The 11,998-nt window shown below is 36.9% G+C and overlaps 1 protein-coding gene across 2 annotated transcripts; it reads left to right on the forward strand.

Moving 5' to 3' along the window:
- The first annotated feature begins 1,184 nt into the window (after positions 1-1,184).
- On the forward strand, positions 1,185-11,101 carry LOC104900058 (transcription initiation factor IIA large subunit). 2 transcript variants are annotated; one of them, XM_048648050.2, is made up of 11 exons: positions 1,185-1,655; positions 1,855-2,025; positions 3,798-3,962; positions 4,372-4,429; positions 4,546-4,601; positions 4,819-4,962; positions 7,542-7,679; positions 10,157-10,217; positions 10,307-10,470; positions 10,555-10,638; positions 10,768-11,101. In XM_048648050.2, exons 1-11 carry the CDS (start codon positions 1,533-1,535, stop codon positions 10,789-10,791), a joined length of 1,188 nt encoding a protein of 395 aa, XP_048504007.1. In that variant the 5' UTR covers positions 1,185-1,532; the 3' UTR covers positions 10,792-11,101. The 2 variants fall into 2 exon arrangements, with proteins under 2 accessions (XP_048504007.1, XP_010685693.2); XM_010687391.4 differs by having other exon boundaries at positions 1,190-1,655; positions 4,819-4,944.
- Positions 11,102-11,998: the final 897 nt, after the last annotated feature.

The following is an 11,998-nucleotide window of genomic DNA, read 5'->3' on the forward strand; positions in this document are numbered from 1 at the left end:
CTCAATCCGGATATGTATTCACTTATGGAGGTACTGCAATATCTTGGAAATCTACAAAGCAGACTTTGACGGCCACATCATCAAATCATGCGGAATTAATTGCTCTTTATGAAGCTGGAAGGGAATGTGTATGGCTAAGGTCAATGATCAAGAATATCCAAGAAGAATGCGGGATGGAAACAATAACAACAATCCAACTATCATCTACGAAGACAATACTGCATGCATCACCCAAGTAAGCGAAGGGTACATCAAAGGAGACAGAACTAAACATTTATCACCAAAGCTCTTCTTCACTCATGACCTCCAAAAGGAAGGGACGATCAACATTCGACAAATCCAATCATGTGAGAATCTTGCAGATTTATTCACCAAATCCCTTCCGGCGAAGAAATTTGAAGAATTAGTCCGAAAAATTGGAATGCGTCATCTTCATGATATATGCTAGATTCAGGGGGAGTATATATGCGCTGCACTCTTTTTCCCTTCGATCAGGTTTTTATCCCACTGGGTTTTTCCTGACAAGGTTTTTAATGAGGCAGTTGATTTTAAGCATATAAGGATACATAATAGTTGTACTCTTTCCCTAGTTATGGATTTTTCCCACGGGATTTTTCCTAACAAAGATTCTTAATGAGACAACGTCTATTATGACTTATAAGTGGACATTCAAGGGGGAGTGTTGAGAAACAGTGGAATGAACAATTCCACTGTTTACATGTGTGAAGTCCACTGTTCACATATGTGCGAAGTCCATTTTTCCTGCGTGCATTTAATGCATGTCAGGTAATTTTCTCCCGTGTTGAAAATTTTGCAATTGTGCACAGTAGAAACTTTGCCTATATATACCAGTGTAAGAAATCAGTTTTACACATCAATGCAATACAATACTCTCTGATATATTTGCATAACTTCTCTCTCTATTTCTCACAACAGTATTAAATGTAATTTACTCATAGTTTATACCAATATTAGAACCAATTAGCTCCCTTTCTAACATCTCAGAAAACTTGCACACTATCAAAAGTGTAACAGTCGATTTGACACTTTACCCGTTCAGGTAAACTTCACAAAAACACTAGTAGTACCAACAGCTGTCCCTAACATTTCATCCCAGCAACTTATGTCCACTTAAAAATCTCAAATTCTCAAATTTCTCTTTCTCGATAAATAGAAGGCATCTTTCCAAAGCAACCAAAACACAATGCAGATTTTGACACGTGGACCCAGACCATTATAAACGGATGCAAACCTATTTATATTCCACTCTTTAATCTCCCCTTTCTGTTCCGCTTCCTTCCACCACCACTCTCACCATTTCTCTCTCCTCTTCCGCCGCTTCTTCCTCTTTTCTCTCTCCTCCGACGACATCTAGGTTAAAAACTCCATTGTTGCGAACTCCAGTGAGTTGCTGGTGGAATTCACTCGGCCGAGTCTCGACTCGAAGCGTTCCGATTCGATTAACTCGGGCGGAGAAATCAGGAGAATCTCGAATATTGTGTTTTGTTTTTTTATTTTGGCTTTGATAACAAATGACGACTTCTACTACTAGCGCGGTTTACATCCATGTGATTGAAGATGTAATCGAGAAAGTTCGAGAAGAGTTTGTAGTTGATGGTGGTCCCGGCGAGAAAGTGTTGCAAGAATTACAAGGAGTATGTGTTTATAATGTGTTGAATCGGAAGAATTTTTAATTCGCGTTGTTCGATTGATTAATTAGGGTTTTCCGGTTGATAATTGTGGTGGATTGGTGGTGGAATGTTCTGATCTGAGTGATTCTAGGGTTTTGTGATTTGTGGATTTTTTTTTGAGACTAGATTGATGTGTTTTGTTGCGTGGTGTTTTGTTTTACAGCTATGGGAGCTGAAAATGATGCAAGCTGGAGCGGTATTGCAACCGAGTGAAAGGCCGACTGTGCCGAAGCCGGTGCCCGGGGCTGCGATAACGCCTGTTCATGATTTGAATGTGCCTTATGAAGGAACTGAAGAGTATGAAACTCCTACTGCTGAGATGCTTTTTCCTCCGGTGAGTAATTTGCGCAATGTTTTGGTGTGAGCTGGAGATGGTTAAGAAATTGAGACTGAAAATTTTGAGTTGTACTATGAATTTTGTTTGAATTAAATTTGTTCTTGAATGCGTTGCTTAAGCCGTTCGTTCGGAGTGTACTTTGTGCTGTCAATGGTAATAGGATTGTGCTATTTGAATACTCCTACACATTTCGTCTTCCTACGAATTATTTAGGTAGTTTTGTGCTCAAACTTATTTTGGCTCATTTCAGTTAAAAGAAACTATGTTCAGATTAGTTCTTATATGTTTCAATTGTTTGCAACAAGTGAAATGTAGCTGAAGAGGACTCACCATGAAGTGTAAAAATTTCACCTATTCTCTCTGAAACTTGACTTTTATAATCGTCATTCGTTTAGTTATTCTCACCTTTTATAATTGCAATGTATTACTCATTATTTGAATCCTTCACACTTGTCTATTTCTTAATGTATTTCCCTCATGAAGTAGGACGTTACGGAGAGAAACAAGTAATTAGTAGGGAATTGACAATCGTCACTCATGAAAGATGACTAACCAAAGGAAACATCAATAGACCACTACTAAACTGAATGAATAATTATCTTTTGTAGAAATGGACCGAGATGCTCTTGAATAATTAATGCTTTGTACAAGGAGATCACCTTAGTTTTCTATAAAAGTTGTATGGAGGTACGATTTATCAATCTACTGAGAAACGTTTTAATAATGCACATATATTACCAATTATGTTCACTCGAGGCTCTTATTAAAGTGACTTTGAAATTAATAAGGCGGTGGAAAACACATGCAGGGGATTATGACAAGCATACCATTTTAGTATGTCTTTTTGTTTATTTATCCAACAAAGAAATGTTATTGTTGGGGAAGATTTCTTATTTTTATTGACCGCTCCTTGATGTTAAAGACCTAAACGGTGCCACTTAGGCTTTGTTTGGTTGGATGTAAAACATTTTCAATGTAATATGATTTTTCATGTAAAACATTTTACAATGGAAAATTCAGATTTCCTTTTTGGTTCAATGTAAAAAAAGTTATGGAAAAGAGAAAAATGGAAGGGGAAGGGAGAGGATGGATAAGAGGAGAGTAAAAGGTTGCTAAGGAAGAGGAGGAAAATGTGTTTTCCTTTCTTTTTTAAAGGATAACGATTTTTACCTAGAGCTTTCTTGATGGAAAACTTGTTTTACACCCCTTACCAAACCAAACAACGGAAAATGAGAGAAAAAAGGAAAACTCATTTTCAAGGAAAATATTTTACACCCTACCAAACGGAGCCTTGATGCGGAAGAATGAATCTTCCTTATACTTCTATTTCTTTCCTTACCTAAATATTGTACATGGAGTACAGTAATGACTAGTATCTTTGAAATAAAAAGGAATTCTGGAACATATATATTGACTATCCAGCCAAACAGAATTATGGGAAGAGTTGTAGGTCTATGGTAGGATAAACGTTGGAATATGATTTTTGTGCACAAGTTTTCAAGTAGTATATAACTATATGGACCAGATTATTTTTGAAGTTTGATACAGTTCAAAGTCAGTCTGCTTTGTTTACTGATCAAACTGGGTAAATATGTATGGGGTCCATGTTTGTTATTTACAGGGAGATCTTTTTATCGTTTTTGGAATTCTGTGACATACTACACAAGTTCTGTTTATATTTTTCTGAATCAGAAATGGGCACGGTTCATACTGTTATCATAATTTTTTCCTCTAGGATTTACTTTGATGAATTTTCTCTGCTGTTGTAGACACCGCTGCAGACTCCAATTCAGACTCCTTTGCCTGGAACAGCAGATAGTTCGATGTACAATATTCCTACTGGACCTTCAGATTATCCTACTCCAACTTCAAATGAAGGTGTTGGTGTCCCTAATGACATAAAGCCTGGAGTTGGAAGGCCTAGCCCATACATGGTATTTGCAATCCTTGTTTGGCCCCCCTTTTGGTTAAGTGGCTCTAGATCTGCCTCCCCTCCCTTCTTTATAATGTTTTCCTTGTCATCTGGTAGATTTACCTATGACAGAAGAAATATTTTTTTTTCCTTCGAGGTTGGCTTTAGATCTTTATCTCATAATCTAGAGGTAAATCTACGCCTGCTAATTATCTGATGCATCTGGGATGGGGGCAGTAAATTGATTTTGGCTGCTTTATTTATGACGTTGAAGGCTGCACTTTGACACAAATAAGAAAAGGGAAAAAACAGGACTTATCTTAATATGAGCGTCATTCTGTTCAGTTTAAAGTATCTATTTCTTTTGGTTTATTGTCTGTTTCCCTAGTTAGGTGGTTTAATATCGATGCTAAATTTTAACCGTTTTGCAGCAACCGCCTTCACCCTGGATGAATCAGAGGCCTCCACTTGGTGTGGATGTTAATGTGGGTGAGTGAGAACTGAAGCCTGTATTGTGAAACTTGCCTCCCTCTTGTGTTCTGTTTCCCTTCCACATACTTTGTCCCTGTTTCCTGATAAATATTAACATTGGTTTTATTATGTAGCTTATGTGGAAGGCCGGGAAGAGGTAGACCGAGGATCCTCACAACCTGCAACCCAGGTGAATCTTACTCTTTGGCAAGGATAATAATTCTTTTCTTTGCGTACTTTAGGATGCATAAACTTGATGATTGAGTTTCTCATATCATAATATTGTAATGAACAATTAATGATGATCGACACGCATAAAATTTATTTTCAGACTGTCTCATTGAGTGTTCGCGTTTAGGTTGTGGCACTTCTGTTATTGTTAGTCTAATTTTTGGAGACATATCCAGGATTTCTTTACCGGGCCTACTGGGAAAAGAAAACGTGATGAATTTCCGCCACAATATCAGGGAGGTGGATATATACCTCAGCAAGATGGGGCTGGAGATGCCGCAGGTGATGTTTTTGAACTGGAGGTAAGGTGTTATCCTCTTGTAAGTAACTAACCTTTGTAAATGGTGGTACTTCCTTTACTATTTTACTGGCCTTGCATGCACCATTGTGTTTCAGTGTTAGCCTTCTCTTTTTGACAAATGTACTTGCTCATTGATTAGTTCTTTTCAGGCATTTGTGCTCGAGAGAGAAAAACTTCTCTTACCTCAGTTTCATTCTCTACCTGCATAAATGCCTTGCTTATTCTCCATGGTGACCTGACGATCTAAGGCCTTAGATTAAACTCTGTTGGCAGGAGCTATATAAGCAATATATGCTGCTCTTGTTGTCCCCCCCCCCCCCATTTTCTTACATTAATATATTCTTTATGAAGCCTCAAGATGAGGTATTAGGGTATGGAGCATGGTTTCATGTTTTGAACTTCTTGTCTTTATTCAATTGCGAAGAACCATTTTGGTGAATTTTGTTTGCTTTGGGATTGTGAATTGTGGTTTTGAGTTGCATTTTAAATTCCAGACCATGGATTGTACATTTAACTAAGATACCATTAACTGATGAGACTGGCTGAGTTTATGAGCTCTATCCAGGATATGGTTGAAGATAAAGACAAGAGTGTTTTGCAAAGGATGGTAGTCATCCCTAGATCCTTAATTATTGTACAACTTCCTTTGGCTGGACAAGTTTGGTGGCTGTATATGGATTTGCATTGAGATTTAACTCTGCATCCGCTTCAGTAAATTTTGTAGATTGGACCCTTGGATACTCAGAGTCTCATAGAGGATGAATACTCATAGGATATTGTTACTGATATATCTGTTGTCAAAGATTTTATCGAGAAAGTACCTAATGAGAATGTTGAAATTGCCATAAGCTGGTCTAGAGGTGAACACATATGGGAAGGTCTAAATTAAGAATCTGCGATGTTACTGTAGCAGACGTCCATATTCATGCTAGAATGGGTTGTTGGTCTTTCAGGATCCTCAATTTTTTTTTTCTTAGAACATAAAAGTTCAAATCAAAGATTCATCAATTTTTCATCAGATTGTAATATATATTCAACTATTTGTTGCCTGGGAGCAATGATCTTGAACATGGATAGCTTTGATGATCTGACTTGGAAACCATCCTATCCATAACTATGACAGCATGAAATGGCTTAGGTACTAGTATGGGATATTCTGGTAAGACTAGTGGACACGGCTCCTTCCTAATCCTTGTTCTGGTGATAGGAACAATAACTATCGAGTTGACATGATCCATCATTTTGTGTGGGAATGAAATGAAATATATGGGCTTTTACTTGCTTACTGCTGCGGTGTGGGACTCGCCAAGCAGTAATCAAAGACTGATGTACACAGAGCCACAGAGGTAGTCCGCTGGTAGCTCAGCTGCATCCTTTTTGTAACAAGAATGACAGTGGAGTTTTTACTTCTTAGTGGAAAGGGATTGACGTTTCACAGGCACAAATGCTGTAGCATGATGCTTAATTGTTCTGGCAAATGGCTGACTTATTCTTTGGGATGGCAATATTGCTTAGGAGACAAATTGGGTATTGTAACATTATTATGGTCGTCATCATCTATACCAATTCTTGTGAATAGTCAAGCACATGTGTATGGTGGTTATGAAGGGACAAAAGTAGTGAGGTTGTTTGGCTATTTAGTTTGGTCCTCATTAGGAATATGACTATGCTGTCTCCTGATTACACCTAGAATCATAAGGAGAATACTGGAGATTTTATATCTACTTCCACTACTACTGGTTTGCTTTTAGTTGTTTAGAGTGCTTATAATTTTAGAGTTGCTATATTGATAGCCTCAGAATGGAGGCTTGCTGTGAGACTGTGAGGACTAGAGGTTAGAATTTTGGATGTTAGATATTCTATGATAAATTTTGGTGGTGTAGATGCTTTTTAGAGCTTGCATAAAGGCAGTAGCTCTAAAAAGATCATGTATGCTAACCATCTTCCAACTGTCACTAGGAGTTTGAGGAATAATATATAATATATGATGGTCATAAGAAAGCTGTTTATAATTCTCAATAGGAGATATTGCTCCTACGGTCTTTAGTATTTTACCTGAACTGATGCACCCCCACCTCGCTCTTACCCCCTACCTATCAATTCTGTTGTCTGGTGATTGATACATGTAAGGGCAGCCATGCACTATGTGCATTCAGTTCCTTGAGTTTATTCTAGGCAACTTCTCTAAATTTTTTGTACTTCTAATTTTACTTACGTTTTCCATGTTTGAACAAAGTATTTTGCAAGCTTTATTATTTATATGACTATCACCAGGTGCTGTGTCACTGAATTTGCTGTGTTTGCTCATAGTTTTGTGCTCTTATTGACTTAGTAGATTGTGAATATCGTCATAAAATAAAATTCACTTGTGTGTGCTTTCCGTTTATTTTGCTTTCGAGAGGGGTTCTATGGCGGTGGTCATGAAGAAATACTCTATCTGCTTGGCTTTTAGGGACTTACTTTTTTGCTTAGACAGTTTTCACCTTCTATATAGTTCTCTTCATCTAGAAAATCTAACGTTTATGAAGAGGCTGATATCTTTGAGCATTGTCATTGAAAGTTTTTTGTGGAGTAACTGTTCTTTTGATCTTGTATCAGATTATACAAAGCAAGTCTCTTGGAAGAAGTGGCGTTTTGAAAGTCACATCAGCACTGCAGAAAGGATCCTCTTCTAGAATTCCCCAACTAGATGGACCAATTCCTGATCCTTATGAAGACATGCTCTCCACACCCAATGTGAGATTTTCCTTCGAATTCTGTGCATGTAGATCCCTCTGTCTTTATAGCAGTAATTTATGTTTTCTGGGCCAATGTGTTCATTAGCTTTCTGCACCTTTTTCTTTCCGCTGCTTGCAGATAGGGATTGTGTGCTTTTTTGTAGATTTATCTCTTCATTAGAAGTTTGTTCAAGATTTATTTCTTGACCAAGCTCATGCAGAACAGCTTATTCTACCAATAAGGGTAATAACAGGGATGGGCCTCCTCCCTTACCACTGACTTTTATGATGATATTGATGGGGAGCTCAATGAATCGGCAACTATTGCTTTCAAGTAAATGAGAATATGGGCCATGTAATTGAATCTCTAGAATTGGAATGATAAGTATTGTGTATGTATGCATGTTTCTTTATTTTTGTGTGTGTATGTAGAGACTATTAGTTTGCGCTGAGTTGAGGCATATTCCAAACAGAAAATTTATGATTTCAATAATTGAGCCTAACCTGTTCATATTTCAAAATTCCAAATCTATTCAATACTTGGATTTTTGCTGACCTCATGGTAAGAGCTAATTATTTTGTATCCCTTAAATGTAGTGAACCAATTTGAAAGGGATGTGATTTATGTAAACCCGAAATGTGTGTCTCTTTTCAGTTCCTCGAATAATGCTGTTACCATAGCTGAAAGTGTCTTTTGTTCCGTTAATATTGTAGTAACATCATATTCTTCCGTTTGTCTTAGTGCTAAACTGCTAATAGTATTTGTCACTCTACCCAAGCTAGTCTTTTTGCCTTTGCTTAGTCAAGACCTTAAAATGCCCTGAAACTTAATTTTTGGTGGAGTCCCATCATCAAGAGGTGCAATCCAGTTTAGAGTCAGGTTAGGTCTTTTAAAATGACAAAAACAATGTCACTTTGAGGAATTTTCCTTTTCATGGCTTGGAACTTAATGTTACGTGTTAATTATGAAATTGACCTGATATATGTTATTGTGCTTGGAAGTAATACTTGGTTCTAGTTTCAATCTTCATACTTAATTTCGTCTTTAAGGCAATTTCATCTATACTTTATAATTGAGAGGTGCTGCCTCTCACGAAACTCTGCCACGTGGGGCCTTCACTTTGGCAATGACATGTTGCTGATATGTCGTCACTTCATAATTCACAATATTTTTGACATATTTTTCTTACCATTCAAAATAATATAAAATGGAGCAATCAATCTTTAAAGTCTAGATCTCTAGATTTTTATAAAGTATTTTTATCACTAAGCAATGGGTGAAGTGGAGGGAGAGAATTATGCCGATGACACAACTTGATTTTGTTTTTAGTCTTTTGATTCCTTTTACTTTATGTGTTTCACAAGCTTTTTTCCTTAAAGCATTTCATTAATTCTTCATTTAGGTTTTTCTTAAATCTTTCCATTTGCTTTTCTTCACATTTGTTTTTCTCTTTACTTCTTTTATAGAACTTCCTTAAATTACACCTCAGTCAGATTTTTTTGGTTCCTTAAGTTATCTTTCGTCGCACTCTTCTCACTTTCACCCTCTCATTTTTCTTTATTAAACTCTTATTTTTTTTACTTTTGTTGTTTCTTCTATCACGGGAAACGATTTCTTATAACGATTCATGTTAGCTGACCCCAAATCATTTTGGGACTAAGGCTTTGCTGTTTCAGCCAATGGGTGAAGTGATAAAATGAAATAATATTGATAAGTACTAACCTCCGTTTCCTAAAGATCTTCCTTGTTATTGTTCTTTCATATACCAAGGAGGATCCATTGTGCGGGGTGTGGGGTGGGTAAAGTAGGAGAGAGAAAGGGGTTAAGATAAATAAACAAATAAAAAGGGGTTAAAGTAAGAAAGAGAAAGAGAGTAAAATTGAATTAATAATGTAATGGTGGACCATATGATAGAGACATGAGAGGGTAAAAAGGGAAAAAAAATCCAAATAAGGAATAAAGTAAAAGATGGAAGATCTTTTGGAAACGCACTTAAACGGAAAGAGGGAAGATCTTTAGGAAACGGAGGGAGTACATTACAAACTACAAAGAAAAAAGAAGAGTAAAACAAAAATCATGATATGTTATACCTATAAAATCCCTCCATTGTTACTAGTGTTTCTGTAATAATGTTTTACTTCCCATGTATTGCAAATTTCGGTTATGTAATAAGTTTTTCACCTCTTATTTCTTTCTTACTCCTTGACCTCAGTAACATTACACATTGCGTGAGATCAAAAACTATATCTTGTACGTTCTTCATTGTTGTTCTCTCCATGATTCTGAAATCTGAATAATACTAGATCTTGAAAGAAGTTAGATTTTTTCTTTTTTGTTTGCCTCAAGACTTTACCTTTGTGAAATGGTACATTCATAAGATATTGTTTTTTGGTTGTTGTTACCTTGAGGTGGATAACGCTGTGAAAGGTGATAGGTATCGAATGCTAGGTTATTTGCTACATAATTCTCATATTTTTTTGTGTTTTACCTTGAAGATATACAATTATCAACCCGTTAATGAAGACTACAATGTGGTGAACACTCCAGCTCCTAATGGTATGGTTTTAAACTTCTGCTATACCTTGTCAGTGCTAATTTAGCCTGGTGTAAGAGTCTCCCTCTCATATTTGCTACTTTTTTATTAGACCTGCAAGCTGGTACTCCTGCTCCCCCTATTCAAAATGATCTGGGAGATGAAAATGGTGATGACGAACCACCTTTGAACGAAAATGATGATGATGATCTAGACGACATCGACCAAGGAGAAGAGCTCAACACACAACATTTGGTTCTGGCTCAGTTTGATAAGGTATGTTAATGCTTCCGAGACACCAACTTGCGCCCAAGGGTCCTCATAGATTTCAAATGACACATCTATGAGTGCGTGTTTCAGGTGACACGTACCAAGAGCCGGTGGAAGTGCACGCTTAAGGATGGCATAATGCACATAAACAACAAGGACATTTTGTTCAATAAGGTCAGTTCAATTTGCATTCAATTCCCCGTCATTTTTAAAAAAACACTATTTTGCTACCAATTTAACCGTGAAAATCATGTGCATTGGAATGTCTCTTCATTTTTCATACCTGTGGTGTTTTCCTGGCAGGCTTCAGGAGAATTTGACTTCTAATTTTGAGACGAGGAAGCCTTATGGAGAAGTTTAGTGGCTCTTACAAGGAAGTTATCCTGCTTAGCCATTCGGCATCTCTTTTCTTGTTCTAGTTCAATTTAGCTAGATCGTTGAGGTTTACAGATGGAATCAATATATGCTGTTAGAGAACGGATTAATGTGGTTGGCCAGTTGTATATAAAGCAAGAGCCCTTTGGCCTTTAATGTGGATGGCTAAGTGACTATTGTCATTTCTTAAATGGAATGTGATTCCATTAGTTCTGTACACTTTGGACATTTGGATCGTCTACTGGAGATTGCATTTTTCCCAGCTCTCTGTGTCTTTTTTCTAGCATATGATTGTGTAGATTAGGTTAAAATTTATGTTCTGCGTCATACTATGATGCAATGCAATGCAATGCAATTATATTATCTGGTTTAGCATATTGCTGCTTACAGTGATCCTGGTTTTCCAGTATGGACAGTACCTAATATATGATCTTAATATGTATTGTCTAATCTAGTTTCTAAGCCCTATATAATGTATAAATCATGGAAAATCTTCATTGTTTGCGTTCTACAACAACGCAATTTGATTTGAACAAGCTGAAGAGGTCAGTTGAGGCCACGGTCGGTTTCTTCATCTCTTCATTGTTGTGGTTGTTCTCTCTGTCTTTCATCGACTCTGCGAGCAGAGGTGGTGGTGCTTCGATGAGCGGAGTCAACAACGGAATAGGAACCTGGACGTTATCATGAGGGGTTTCGAAAATATTCGGATTACTACTATTGGAATGAATTAAATTGATTTGAAGAGATGGCGGAGCATGCTTCCTTAATCTACTTGTAGATCTGTAATCTGTGTTGAACCCTTGAAATATTGCATCGTTCTGCATTTTGTTAAAGAATGTCAGGTGGTGAGGCAAAGATAACAAGGATGATAAGGTTTGTTCAAGAAAGAGTGGTATTCGTCCTATAATTAAGGATCTATCATGATGTTTTAAAGGTTCAAAAGTTTGGACATCAATTGCAATTTGTTCATCAGTTACAGTTTTTTGAGGCTTTTCGCATGATTATTTGTGTGAGTGCAATGTTTCTTTATCCGGTTTTCTTGTTGGTTCACAAGTTTTTGATTAAAGATTTGAAATCATCTGTGTTATATTCATGATTAGCCTGATTTGCTAGAAACGGGAGAAAATCTAGATTGTCCTAAATAAGAGGATATAAAGTT

This window comes from Beta vulgaris, chromosome 7 (assembly GCF_026745355.1).
Source record: "Beta vulgaris subsp. vulgaris cultivar EL10 chromosome 7, EL10.2, whole genome shotgun sequence".
NCBI lineage: Eukaryota > Viridiplantae > Streptophyta > Magnoliopsida > Caryophyllales > Amaranthaceae > Beta > Beta vulgaris.

Bases quoted from the DNA above. Each gene is read 5' to 3' on its own strand.
- LOC104900058 (XM_048648050.2), top strand. From the start codon at position 1,533: ATGACGACTTCTACTACTAGCGCGGTTTACATCCATGTGATTGAAGAT. The intron at 3,963-4,371 runs GTATTTGCAATC...ACCGTTTTGCAG, and splicing joins GAAGGCCTAGCCCATACATG to CAACCGCCTTCACCCTGGAT. The intron at 10,218-10,306 runs GTATGGTTTTAA...CTTTTTTATTAG, and splicing joins GAACACTCCAGCTCCTAATG to ACCTGCAAGCTGGTACTCCT.